The sequence below is a fragment of the Apiotrichum porosum genome (genome assembly GCF_003942205.1).
Source record: "Apiotrichum porosum strain DSM 27194 chromosome Unknown scaffold_2, whole genome shotgun sequence".
Taxonomy (NCBI): Eukaryota; Fungi; Basidiomycota; class Tremellomycetes; order Trichosporonales; family Trichosporonaceae; genus Apiotrichum; species Apiotrichum porosum.
Window position 1 is genome coordinate 1,884,223 of NW_021167109.1, and position 12,633 is coordinate 1,896,855.

The 12,633-nt window shown below is 60.6% G+C and overlaps 6 protein-coding genes across 6 annotated transcripts; 3 read left to right on the top strand and 3 right to left on the bottom strand.

The window, feature by feature from the left end:
• Positions 1-358: 358 nt before the first annotated feature.
• EHS24_004745 (uncharacterized protein) lies at positions 359-1,536 on the top strand (the record flags this gene model as incomplete). The annotated part of the gene is made up of 4 exons (XM_028620301.1): positions 359-393; positions 497-803; positions 1,151-1,421; positions 1,472-1,536. The coding sequence occupies 4 exons, from the start codon at positions 359-361 to the stop codon at positions 1,534-1,536; spliced, it is 678 nt and encodes a 225-aa protein (XP_028479273.1).
• A 363-nt stretch (positions 1,537-1,899) lies between these two features.
• EHS24_004746 (uncharacterized protein) lies at positions 1,900-4,901 on the bottom strand (the record flags this gene model as incomplete). Its single annotated transcript, XM_028620302.1, has 3 exons — positions 1,900-2,508; positions 2,643-4,275; positions 4,327-4,901. The coding sequence occupies 3 exons, from the start codon at positions 4,899-4,901 to the stop codon at positions 1,900-1,902; spliced, it is 2,817 nt and encodes a 938-aa protein (XP_028479274.1).
• A 413-nt stretch (positions 4,902-5,314) lies between these two features.
• On the top strand, positions 5,315-6,369 carry EHS24_004747 (uncharacterized protein; the record flags this gene model as incomplete). The annotated part of the gene is made up of 5 exons (XM_028620303.1): positions 5,315-5,376; positions 5,521-5,647; positions 5,696-5,805; positions 5,853-6,049; positions 6,218-6,369. 5 exons carry the CDS (start codon positions 5,315-5,317, stop codon positions 6,367-6,369), a joined length of 648 nt encoding a protein of 215 aa, XP_028479275.1.
• Positions 6,370-7,548: 1,179 nt separating this feature from the next.
• EHS24_004748 (uncharacterized protein) lies at positions 7,549-7,875 on the bottom strand (the record flags this gene model as incomplete). The annotated part of the gene is made up of 1 exon (XM_028620304.1): positions 7,549-7,875. The coding sequence occupies one exon, from the start codon at positions 7,873-7,875 to the stop codon at positions 7,549-7,551; it is 327 nt and encodes a 108-aa protein (XP_028479276.1).
• Positions 7,876-7,948: 73 nt separating this feature from the next.
• EHS24_004749 (uncharacterized protein) lies at positions 7,949-9,605 on the bottom strand (the record flags this gene model as incomplete). Its single annotated transcript, XM_028620305.1, has 3 exons — positions 7,949-8,012; positions 8,184-8,361; positions 9,548-9,605. The coding sequence occupies 3 exons, from the start codon at positions 9,603-9,605 to the stop codon at positions 7,949-7,951; spliced, it is 300 nt and encodes a 99-aa protein (XP_028479277.1).
• A 2,087-nt stretch (positions 9,606-11,692) lies between these two features.
• EHS24_004750 (uncharacterized protein) lies at positions 11,693-12,614 on the top strand (the record flags this gene model as incomplete). The annotated part of the gene is made up of 6 exons (XM_028620306.1): positions 11,693-11,701; positions 11,746-11,769; positions 11,878-12,166; positions 12,238-12,327; positions 12,401-12,538; positions 12,592-12,614. The coding sequence occupies 6 exons, from the start codon at positions 11,693-11,695 to the stop codon at positions 12,612-12,614; spliced, it is 573 nt and encodes a 190-aa protein (XP_028479278.1).
• Positions 12,615-12,633: the final 19 nt, after the last annotated feature.

A 12,633-nucleotide genomic window follows, 5' to 3' on the forward strand; every position in this document is an offset into this window, starting at 1 on the left:
CGAGATATTGCCCATGTGAGGTCAGAGTGAGGTCATTGTGTGAGTGAATTGGGATGGGCGGGCCTAACAGAAATTATAGGCGCCGGTTTCTATGTTTTGGCCTATTGGACCTATCAATTAATAGGCGCCCAAACCCCACCCCCGTTTGCGGCCCACCCAAAGCCGTCTGCGCGCCCGTCCGCTCAAGGCCGTCGTGTCCGCGGGCGGCGCCGGCTCCGGCAATGGCATCCAACCGGCCCATGGGCTCGTTCAGTTTCCCTTCTTGTGCATCTCAGTCCGTGTTGCAACTTCTCTCCACCCCTTTTCCTCATCCCACTCGTCCCCCGCCCTCCCCTACCGCAAACACACAGCGCCCAACATGGTCACCCAGGCGATCCAGTCGTTCATCATGAAGTGCGTTCCCCCCTCACACATTCCTCTCTCCAGCCCTCACCCAGCCCGTTGCCGGGCTATCCGCGTTACCGTGTTGTATCACCCGACTAACATTTGTCTCCAGCCCGGCGCACCACGACGCGCTGGCCGTCCTCAAGGGCGCGCGTAACGGTCTCGTGTACGGTGTCAAAGTCCGTTTCCCCCACGCGCTCGTCATGGCCGCGCTGTTCAGCCACAAGCCATGGCCGACCCGTGTCCACGGTATCCTCTCGGCAACGCGGCACCACGCCATGTCGCTGGCCAAGTTTGCGACCATTTACAAGGTCATGTTGCTCCTCCAAAAGAAGCTCAACGGAGGCATCGAGCGTGACCTCGACACATTCATCGCGGGCGGTATCGGCGGCTGGTGGGTGTTTGGAGAGCGTACACCTGTGAGTAGTCGTGTGTCTTGGGGTGTGCTGTGCACGGCCTTAGGGGTGGTGTGCAGGAGGTGCGAAAGTGGTCCAAAAGGGTGGTGTGGTTCGGCGCCAGCCGCATTAACCGGCAAACCCATGTCGCATCTTTCCGCAACGTCGCGTCCATGGCGCCTCCATTCTAGCTCATGTGCACATGGGCATGTGAGGCGGCAGCCACCGATGTGCAGAGCGGCCAGAGCGGCACAGGCGCGCGCGGGTTTTGTTTGCTTGCATGCCCAGCGTCGAAGGGGGGCAACCATGTTGTCGATCGCGAACGATGACCCGCATCTACCGAAAGCAGCCATGCTGACATGCCTGTTTAGATCAACGAGCAAATCGTCCTGTACATCATGTCCCGCGCGATCCTCTCCTTGATCCCTCGCCTGTACTCGAACACAGCCAACCCCCCGCGTTACCCCATGCAGCCGCTGGACCACCCCCTCCCGGCGCTCACTTCGCCCGAGGCCAACCCCAGGCCCATCCCCCCCGCGCCCGTGCCCTTCACCATTGTGGCATCCCTGTCGTGGGCCATGATCATGTACATGTTCCGCCACCGCGGCGAGAGGCTGCAGCCCGGTATCGTCAACTCGATGCGTAAGTTGGGGGAAAAGCGGGAAGACAGGGTGTTGGCTGACACGGCGCAGGTTATATCTACCACGAGTCGGACACCTGGCACAACCTCAAGACGCTCTTCTGGCACAACAAGTAAAACCACACCCAACCAACGTGTGTGTTTGACGTTGCCTACAGCCACGGATCACGGGGATTCAGGCGCTGCACGAGCCACGGGTGCAGTCCGCTCTCACGACCACCACCGCATTCACCCCCCACATTCCCACTCTCTGCACCCTGCCTGCGTTCGTCTCGTCTCTGGCATATGACGCTGGTTCTTGGCCATAGAAGACTCCCCGTCCATTTGTGCACCCCACCACCACCTAGAACACTATAGTTGTACTCTATGCCCAACATCCCAACATACTCGGCACCCGGGCCAGAACGGTCACTGATCACCACTGAGTGTGGACAATTATATAAAATGAATAAATCTACTGACAATGTGACTGTGCTCTACTTACGACGTGAACTCGGGCCTGACAAACGCATGGGCGCGCACACCCCGCTCGGCGTCCGTCAGACTGGCGTCCTTCCTCCCCGTGAGCACGAACAGTTCTCCACCTGCGCCGTCGCCACGGGCACGCTTGGCGACGGCGAACCGCGCCTGCGGGGTCTGCGCGTACACCTCTGTCACGAGGGGCGACGACGATGTGCTGGCGCCGAGGGAGAGCACGTCCCGGAGCTGGGCGAGGGTGCGGTCGTCGCCTGGGTCGAGGCCGCTCGCTGAACCTGGCGCAAACGCCGCCGATGCGGGGTTGGACGCCGACGCCGGCGGCTGGCCGCCAGGCAGCCGGAGCTCGGTCACGTCGCCGGCGTGATACACGGTCGTGTCGTTGGGCCGCGTGGACGGAGCGGCGCTGCTCGTGCTCGTGCTCGTGCTCGTGGCTGTCGCCGTGCTGGTGCCCGTGGCTGAGTCTGCAGCGCCGCCCGCGCCCGAGCCCGCCGAGTCGAGTTGGGGAGTGATGGCGTCAAAGAGCGTCACCGTCGCCGCGCCCGAGGGTGCATCCACTGGCTCTCCAACCTGGATACTGGGCGGGTAGAGGATGTAGAGGAGGAGTGAGTCGCGCTAAAAAAAGTCATTAGCTCGCGTTACGGCAACCACGCCGATCCCCACGCGCCAGCCACCACCGATAAGCGGGCTATCAACCGCGCTATATCGCGGCGCGCCAAAATCCCACGCAGTGGGCAGTTGGTACTCACCACGACCCAGCTCAATTTGCGGCGCACGTTGCCGACCCACACGCCCTTGCCGCCTGCCCAACTGACGTCCACACGGTCATCGCTTGCCGCTGCTAGGTCCGGGAGGAGGACGGGCGTCTGGGACACGACGGTTGCTGCTGTTCCGGTTGTCTCTGTCGTGCGCACCGAGACGGCATCGGCGTCCGAGCTCGCGGCGCGCGTGCTCGGCTCTGCCGAGGTGTCTGCTGAAGTTTCGGGCTCAGGCTGGGGTTCAGGCTCGGGAGATGGGGGCTGCTGCTCGTCGTCGGGTGCTTCTTGGACAGAACTGTCGTTGGCATCACCTGTGGAGATTGCTGCTGGGCCCTCGGTCGTCGTTGCTGAAGCAGGTACAGTTGTCTCGTCCAACTCAGCAGTAGGCGTAGTCGTGTCCAGACCATCTGCGGCCCTTGTTGTCTCCGCCTCTGTGCCAACGTCCTTGTCCTCGGAGCCGCCTTCCTCGCCGGCGTCTTCCTTGCTCTCCTCTTTACTCTCCGGCTCTGGCTTGGGGCTCGGTGCTGCGCTAGACCCGATACCCAGGACGGCCCCCATGTTGGCGCCCACATTCTCCAAGCCGCCCAGTCCAAAACTGGGCCAGCGGCTCTTGGAGTTCACAGAGGCCGTACTGGACACAGATGTCTGTTTTGTAGAAACAGGCTTCTCGACAGAGGCAAGTGACGGGGACGGGCTCGCGCGACCTGCTGCTGTGGCGGTGGTCGGGCTGGGCGTGACTGCACGACTTGTCGGACCGGATCCGCCGAGTCCGACCCAGGCAAGGGGACCCCAGGACGATTTCCGCTCGTCCTTTTCGCGTTCTTGCGCGTTCTGGAGCTTTACGCCTGGGTTCGGCGTCGGTGCTGGTGTAGGCGGTGTGTGCGTCGAGGGCAAGTGGCGCCGACGTCCAAATCCAAACCCGAGCGTCTGGCGGTCTCCAGTGGTGCCCGCACCCGTGCCAGTGCCCGTACCGCTTGTTCCGCGGACACTGAGCGGCTCTCTATCGACGGCCGGGGCGGATGCCTGAAGAGTGGTGACGAGGAGACGCGTGAGCGCGGCGGATTCGCGCGTGTCCGGCAATGGCAAGGCTCCTGTGCGCGTGAGGGGTCCGTTCAGGCTGACAACACCAAGCCCCGAGCCCGCAGGAAGCGGTGAGGCAAACTCGTCCAGCGGTGTCGTGTCGAGTGGAGGGGATGGGGGCGGCTCGTATCCTCCGAGCCATGCCATGAGACCAGGGTGCGCAGGGATGAGGAACTGCAACTCGAACGAGAACGCAAAGCGGGTCCAGTACTTTTCCAACATGGCAAGGCTCAGACTTGCACCTCCACCTGGGACATGCGCGCCCAGCTTGCCGTGTAGCAGCACAAAGTCGTCGTAGCCGCGCTGAAGCCCGTCGACGAGCATGCGGTCGCTCAAGCCTTGGGCAGGGACGGTGTCTTCCTTGCCGTCCTTGTCCTTGCTGTCCTTATCTTTGGCGTGATCCTTGTCCTTGCCCGTTGCCGGTACGAGTGCGAGCGTGACACAAATGTAAATGTACCATTCAGGCTCCGGGGTGTAGATGATCAGGCGGGTGTTCTGGGAGTGGACGGCCCAGAAGGGGTCAGAGCTCTTGCCGCCGACCATGCTGGTGTCAAGTCAGCTCAGCCCACGACGAGGTGTTTCAGCTGCAACACACTCTGTAAAGCCCATAAGACCCTTGGCCAGACCGACCTGCCGTAACATGGTATCGCGGCTCACGCCACCCGCCTCACGGCTGGTGTAGAAGACGATCTGTGCAGCTTCGCGCAGGTCATCTTCAAGATCACGGTCGCGTGCGCCTGGGTCGACTTGCGCTGGTGTCTCAGTGTCGTCTGTGGGTTGCGCTGGGTGGGTTAACGCGCTGGAATCCACATCGGGCGCCGCTGAGGTCACGGCGACATCTGTCGGCGCCGAGGTATCTTGGGCTACCGGCTTGGCGTCGGCCGTGGCCTGGTCGTCGGCGTTGGGTACGCCAGCATCCTCCTCTCGACTTGCACTTGTGCTTGGACCTGTAGTTGGACCGGCACCACTACCGGTGGTGGTGGTGTCGGCTGGACTTGGACCGGGGGCAGCAGCAGCGGAACTGGTCGAGCTGGGGCCCGCTGTTTTGGACGCAAGTGTCGGGTTGAAGATGACAAAGTAGGCGAGCTGGGCTGGCTGTGGAGACGAGTGGGGGTGGATGTGTTGGGCCGAATGTGTAGATGTGGGTCTGCGCGGGGCTGTGGGTGGCATTGTCCTGCCCCCGCCGAGCGCGAGAGAGAGTGCAATGTGGGTTGTGGAAGATGGATGCGCTCGGTTGTCGGTGGAATGGAATGGACCGAGATGGGGCTGGAGAGGGACGGAGACACCTGTCGGGTACGCGGGGGTGGCGAGCGGGATCAAATGTGCCCATCGGGCCGGCGGCAAATGCGGTCACGGGCCCTGTCGTTTACCGGGCAGTGCCCGGCGGCGGCACGTTCGGCACAGGGCGCACAGAGGGGCCAAGCCAAAATCACGTCTTGGGGGCCTCCATTACGAAGTGGATTTGGCAGGAGGAAGACTGTCTGACTCACCACCCAACAACCCCTTGTCGACCGACGTCTATAATTCTCGCATCGTCGTCGTCGTCGTCGCTCATCCCCCCATCCCTACCCCTTCCCCATACCATGCTGCACCTCCCAACCAAGAAACGCATCTACCTCGTCCGTCACGCACAAGCAGAACACAAGTGAGTGGCCCATCGCCCCCCCATCGCACTGCGCCACCGACCTGGCTGCGGACACAACCACATCACGCGGCCCCCTCCCCACCACCACCGCGGCATTCTCACCACACCTCCCCTGCTTGAGATACGATGCTGACACTTTGCCAGCGTGTTTAGCGACTGGGAAATTCGCGACCCGACACTCACAAAGGTCGGGCAGAGGCAGGCGAGCGGCCTGCACCCGGCCACCAGGGACGGCGTGCAGCGTTCGGCCGAGCTGCTCGTGTGCTCTCCAGTGGGTCCAATAGTGCCAGCGTATGGTGCCAAAACCTGACCTCTACAGTTGCGACGCACAATGGAGACGATGCTCCTTGGGTTTCCAGACCTCAAGACGCGTCTGGAGACCACTGGCAAGCCCGTCGTGTTGCTCGACCTCGCCCAGGAGGCCGGAGAGTGAGTCCCCCCTTCCCCCACGCTCCGTACACACACTGACGCCGCAGCCTCCCCTGTGACACCCCGCTGCACCCACCCGAGCACCTCGCTGCATCCAACAATGGCATGTTCTCCGACCTGGACTTCTCCGGTCTGTCCCCAGACTATGCCAGCAAGCAAGGCATCTACGACCCGGACAACTGTGCCGAGCGCGCAAAGCTTGTCCGGCATTGGCTGCGTGCCCGCCCCGAGCGCGAGATTGTCTGTGAGTGCGCCAAGTGACGCAGGTGGCAGGGCGGAGCGGCTGCTCCCCAGCGATCCAGCGATGGAGTGACAAACAAGCGGCAAATGTGCTTAGCCGCGACACACGCCGCCATATGCCCCGATTGCCTCAATCCCCGGAACAATAACTCATGCTGACTGATTGACGCAGTGGTGGCACACGGCGATATTCTGCGGTACATGGTAGACGGGCACCACTCGTCCCGGCCATGGCGCAACGCCGAGCTCGTCGAGTGGACGTTTGCATCGCACGACGACCCGGACGCCCTCCTCGTCCTCCCCGAAGCCCATCCCCGCTTGTGACTCGCACCGGATAGGACGCCCCCTCCGCGGCCTCCTATCCCCTTGCGAGTCCCGCTCGTGTCCTCGTAGGGCACAACCAACCAAAGCCCACCCACTCTCCGAGGCCGCACAATAATCCGCGTCTGTTGCCTCTTTTCATTCATTCTATTCACATAGCGCTGTGCGCCGTTGTACCAGTACACACCTGTCCGTTCTCGGTTGTAACCATATGACGATGTCAACTCGCCGTCCCAGGCAAAAGCTATCGCCGGCGCACGGCGCACCCGCGCACGGTGTGTCCGTGGATCTATGGATCTATGGGATCACCCTGCGGGGGATGCCGCCGGTAGTTCACTCTGGGGCCTCTTCCGAATTCATCAACCTCCCCGCGGAAGCAATGTCAATTGAGGAAACGCGGACCCCCGTGGAGATGCACAAGCAATGTCAGCCTCATACTGTCGGCATGTCACTGTCAACAACCTCATCAAGCTGGCCGAAACGCGCCCGACAGGTCGCGATAACTGGACGTGACGGCGTGCCGTCGCAACCTGATGTTGTGACCCGGTTCACACGGACGGAGCCTCGTCGAGGCAGGTGCGCGTATGTGTATACCCATTACGCGAAGGCGACCGTTTGAGGGACCCTCCCAGAGGTCATGGCGACTGCACATTGCCGGAGCTGGGCCGGTGCTTGGCGACAACGACCGAGTGCCGTGAGGATCGGTACGGTGTGGGCAGCTCATAGTGTGGCATCGCCAAGTGACACTTCTGACACCCACCTCGCCGTCTTGCCCGTCTGCAGATCGCCTTTGGTCCCATCCCAGTCTCCCGCCGTTTGCGTTGCGACATGTACATGTGGGCCGCGAGGACAGAACCACTCGTGCTGTGCATGCTCAACGTCGACGCGCATACTTGCGCCCCGTGCTGGAGCAAAACTACACATTGTCCGACTTCAACTCCCCTCCTTCAGTGAGAGATATACCGGGCATGATGGGAGATTTACAACTATAATTGAAGAATATACATGGATGCGCTGCCTGATTCTATCTCGCTTTAACCTGGGCTTGGTATCGGGTTGGTTTCGCCTTTCGAGGCGAGGGCTTGTGTTTGATGTGAGCGGTATTGGGAATGGGGGGGTGGTTCGCGTGCCCACGGGCGTACAGTGTACGCTCTTCTCGGGGGAAACGGGGGACGAGGGGTGTCACCTGCCAGTGACAGCATGGATAATGGCACAGTTGATAGCGTGCTGCATGACAGGACTGATGGTGGAGCGAGCTTTTGTGTCTCTGAGCGCGAAAATGCAGAAAACGGCGGCAGGCTTCTCCAGGTCGATGTCTTCGCCAGAGTAGTGCCACAATTCCACCTTCGACGTATCCTTTAAGGATCCCGTCGTCGAGTGGTAGCGGACGGTGACGGGGTTGGGGAGACTGGCGACGTGCGACGGCACGGGAAATTGTTTCGTGTCCGGGAGCTTCAGGACCATGCCGTCGCCCAAGTTGTTGACTTCCATGAAACGGAAAAGGACCATGTCGATCGATGCGGGATGCGGACGCCTCGACAGCGAACGTCGGTCAGACTGTCGATGGCGTTGACGAGCTTGTCTAGCTCTGCGTCGTCCCGGCGAGGTCCAGGGGGTTGTCGGCGCTCATTCCGGCGAGTACGAGCCTGGTACTATTAGCACACACGTCGCAGTATGCTCTGTACCGGTCTGAACTCACGGCTTTTGGTCCACAACGCCCGCGAGTGCTCCCAGGGGAGTGCGCGTCGTAGGGGGGGGGTTGATTGTCGATGGTTAGTGTGACTCAAGCAGCGGTTCAGAGCAAGGTGAGTACTCACACGCCCCTACCATGCGGCGATGAGAGGGGAGTCGCGGCGCGCTTGCTCAGTGCGGCCTGGCCGCCGCTGGCGCGGCGGCTGTGCTCGGGGCAGTCTGCCACCGTGTGGCCGACAAGACCGCACTGGTGGTAGTTGCCCCGGATGGCACGCTGGTACGCTGTCGTCGGCAGGCGAATGACTAGGTTCGTGTCAGTCGACAGGCGCCCGCATCATCGTCGAGGGCATTACTCACGGCGTGGCCAGGGGCGCGGCACGTCGGACACACGATGTTTGGACACCACGCACGGTGAAGAGTTAACCGTTAATACGGCGAGTCGACGGTGTGCGGCAGGACGAGAGACTAGAACGCCGATTGCCACTGCGGCACAGAGAACGGTGCGGCACAGAGCACATATCACACAGCCCGTGCAGTCTCCGACAGAGCAAAAGTAGGTACTCACATGGTGACCGGTTTTGTTGCACACCGTGCAGAGGTTGTTGTCCAGGTCGACGTATCCGCAGACGTGTGCCTTGATGGTGAGTAAACGTCCTTCCCCCGTCACCTGGCGGTGGTGCTTACAGAGTGGCCTCGATGACCGCACGTTGTGCAGGTCACGTATGGGCAGCGGCCCTCCTGCACAGGTCAGCCAAACCCCAACCGATCGCTGGCCGCCACTTACGTTGTGCTGAGAATCGCCGCACACTGTGCAAATGTTGTTATTGTTGCTGTTGCTTTTCTTTTTGTGATTGTTTTTGGGTTTCTTCATCGAGGAGGAGGAGGTGTGTGATGAAGAAAAGGTGATGGAAAGCAGAAGTATGTGTGTGTAGGAGTATGCGTGGAGTGTGTGTGGGTGCTGGAATCTATGTAGGTGCTGGAACCTATGTAGGTTCGGGCGGAAGCCAGGTTGGTTCCCAGAAACACCGTACGCGTTCTCAGCCAAATATACAATGTCTCGCCTGCATATACGTTATCCCACCGCTGCCACCTCTCACTACGTTTCTACCTTATCTACTACCACCTGGGCCAACCAATTTTGCGTCCTTGACAAGTATGGACTCTGTGCCAGGTCGCCCAGCATCGTGTTGAGGGTGACAAGAAAATCGGCTGTTAAACGCCGTTTTCTGCTCGTTGGCCATAGTTGGTTTCTCGAGGGCTCCGATAACGCACTATGGCTGAGATTAACATGGGCATGTCGCTTGATACTGCGTTCTCGTGGGGGCGCACTGGCGTACTGGGGGAGGGCGCTCTTCTTTGCACCTGCGCCCCTCTGTACCTCTGTGTCGGCCGCACACTGCCATCTGTGACGTCCAGCAATGGTCTCTTACATGTTACATGTTGCAACACAGATGCTCGGCAGCGTCGACGTCCTCTACGAGCAACCCACCTGCCGAAGCAGTCGACTCATCCAAGTGCCACACTTGCAACCGGCGTCTAGGAGACATGTCGTCGCTCGATCGCCACGACGACGACGTCATCGGTGCGTCACGTCACTTGGTCCCTCCCAAGTGTCTCCCACCGTCCACACACACATTTCCCCTGCTCTGTATTCCTTACCCCTGCACGCTCGTTTCCGGGCGTGCTTCCGAGCACCGCCTCTAGGTATTCCAGTGGATCTTTGGGTCACGACAGGGGACCGGCTTTCGGAGCCTCGGAGCATTGGTTCATTATGAGAAGGGAAGGGAACGCCTTGGGCCGGTCCGTCGGGGTTGTGGCTGTGATGTCGTATCATGTTCAGCAGGCCTGCCAGAAATACCATTTCCCTCTGCGCCTCTCCACTAGTCGCATGCACCAGCTCCTGCAATGTATCCTGCAACATCATCAACTGGCCAACTGGACCGTCGGCGAACACTCGGCAACGGCTTGCACGCTTCCCTGCAACCCCCACCATCATGATGCCATGATGCCACGCGCCACAGTTATCCAGGAGTCCCGACGCTTATTCTATTTGAAGCGCACGCCCACCAGAATGGATACGGCGGTCCGCCATGTCTTGACCCTATGACGCGCTCGGTACTCTTCCTTGCACGTCTTTCGGCCCTTCTGACGGAGCGTGTCAGAAACGAGATCACGCCAGCGAACCGTTCAAGCGTGTTAGAACCTGCGCTAGGCCCGCTAGGAGCCTGGGGCATGTGGTTGTAGCCTTGTTCCATGATGCGGAACCGTCAATTGGGCTTGGGGGACTCGCCCTCATTTCGGTCCCAGCGTCATGGATCACTGGTCTCGCCCGGGTGTCTCTGTCTGCTTTGCCCCTCCTTGATGTGCTGCGTATGTGGAGCGCCAAGAGGTACAGCGGCCACAGGCAAGAGCTTCTCTCCTTCTGTCTCTTGCAGGAGCAAGGAAATGTACAACAGTGGGCCTTCAACCAGCGGTCGCGGTAATCCACAAGGACATGGTTTGGGCTGCGGCGGCAGGCAACGGCTGGCCCCTGGCCCTCAGCCAAAGTCGGCAGAATGCTATATTGAGGTCATGGGCAGACGTCAGGCGGGAGACGTGCACTTAACGACCATGGGCATGCCCCCCTCCCCCTCCTGCGCTGCGCAGACAGATTGGGTGGGTGCCTAGACTGGAAATGTGCCGCCGCGCAACGTGCGTGGTCGCTGGATCGCTGCAACCGCAACTGGATGGCAGGTTGGCCCGGCTGTGTCGACGAACAGTGTAATAACAGCAGAAAGACCGCATGGGGGACCAGAAGCATGCAGTGGAGACGGTAAACAGCTCTCGATGTGAAGCGTATTCTGTACGAACCCAACCATGAGCACGTCAGCAGCCGCAACGGCATGGAACAGAACTGGGGTGGTGGTCAATGGTGGAGGTCGTCAGTGACAGAGTGACGCTTTGTCCCCCGTGGGCCATGGAAGAACCCTCTGCCGATCCCCCCGCAGACAGTTGGTGCGCAGTCGTATGCAAGGCCCAGCGCGGGCGTGTAGTCGACGTTGTCGCTCACGCGAGAGCGAGACAGCACGTTCGTCACCGCCTCCCCTCAAACTCTCTGGGTCTTCTGCCTGTGGCGTCATCATTCAAGCTTCGAGTGTGGTCCCGATCGACACTGGCCAAGCGAGGCGACGGAGGGATATACAGCCCCGGCCAACAGCCTCTCCACCTCATCCCATGCGATGTGAGTCTCGGTTGCATCCCCCCACCTCACTCTCAGGCTCTCTATACTCCAGGATGACCTCGGACCATATGCCTTTGCACATATGCCCGTGTTGGCGCGGCGCGACCATGCAAGCTTTGGTTCTGACGTCTTGAGTTGCAGCGGGGGTAATGCCACAACAAGCTTGTCCAACTACTCCCCCTCTGCTCTCCTGCCCTCGTCTACAGTGTCCCATGGGAGAATTGGTGTGCGTCACGGGAGGATGAACGGGTGTCACGCATCTCTGGCGCCATGTGTGCAACATGCATATGCCTGGGGCTGACCCCCCCAGACCCACGAGTTCTATATAAACCACCTCACCGAGCCGTCTCTCAACCCCACCCTCTGTGTTTACTCTTCATCCCTTCCTTCTTTCCAAACACAAACAAGCACATCATGTCCGACGTAAGTGTCTCCTCCCCTGCTACACATCTCTCTAACCACCATAGCTTCTTAACAAGCTCGAGAACCAGGTGAATTCACAGTGTGACGTCATCACTCGGTGGCACTTGGTGGCACTTCCCTTCTTCGAGCCCTCCCCCCTCCCCCACTTGTTGTCAGAATACTAACACGTGCCCCAGTTCGGCGGTAACAAGAACCAAGGCCAGGGTGGCCAAGGTGGCCAGGGCGGCTACGGCGGCAACCAGGGCAGCCAGGGAGGTTACGGCGGTAACCAGGACGACTCGTTTGGCAGCAGTGACCGCCAGACCAGCGGTGGTGGTTACGGCAGTGGTAACCAGAGCGGCGGTGGTGGATACGGCGGCAACCAGAGCAGCGGCGGTGGCTTCGGCGATGACAACAACAACCAGCGCAGCACCGGCGGTGGCTTTGGAAGCAGTGACCGCCAGACCGGCAGCGGTGGTGGTTACGGTAAGTGGAATGGAAGGGCTGGTGGCACAAGCTCGCGAATCAACAGTTGGACGGAGCTGATGTACTGCCAGGCCAGGATGACTCCTTCGGCAGCAGCGGAAACCAGGGCCAGGGAGGCTTCGACAGTGGTAACCAGCGCAGCGGTGGTGGTGGCGGCTTTGGTGAGTAGTTGACTCGAGAAATAAGTGGACACGAGAAACGGTCGAATAGTCTGGACGCTAACACGTGTGGCAGGTGGCGGCCGTGACGATGACTCTTACGGCAGCGGCAACCAGCAGAGCGGCGGCCAGGGTGGCTACGGCGGCCAGCAGAGTGGTGGCCAGGGTGGTTACGGTGGCCAGCAGAGTGGTGGCCAGGGTGGATACGGTGGTGGTGAGTTTGAGAGTTGAACGCTACCCCGGATGAATGCGTTGCTGACATCTCAGGCAACAACCAGGACAACTACTAAGTTGCTTCCCCCAGCGCGT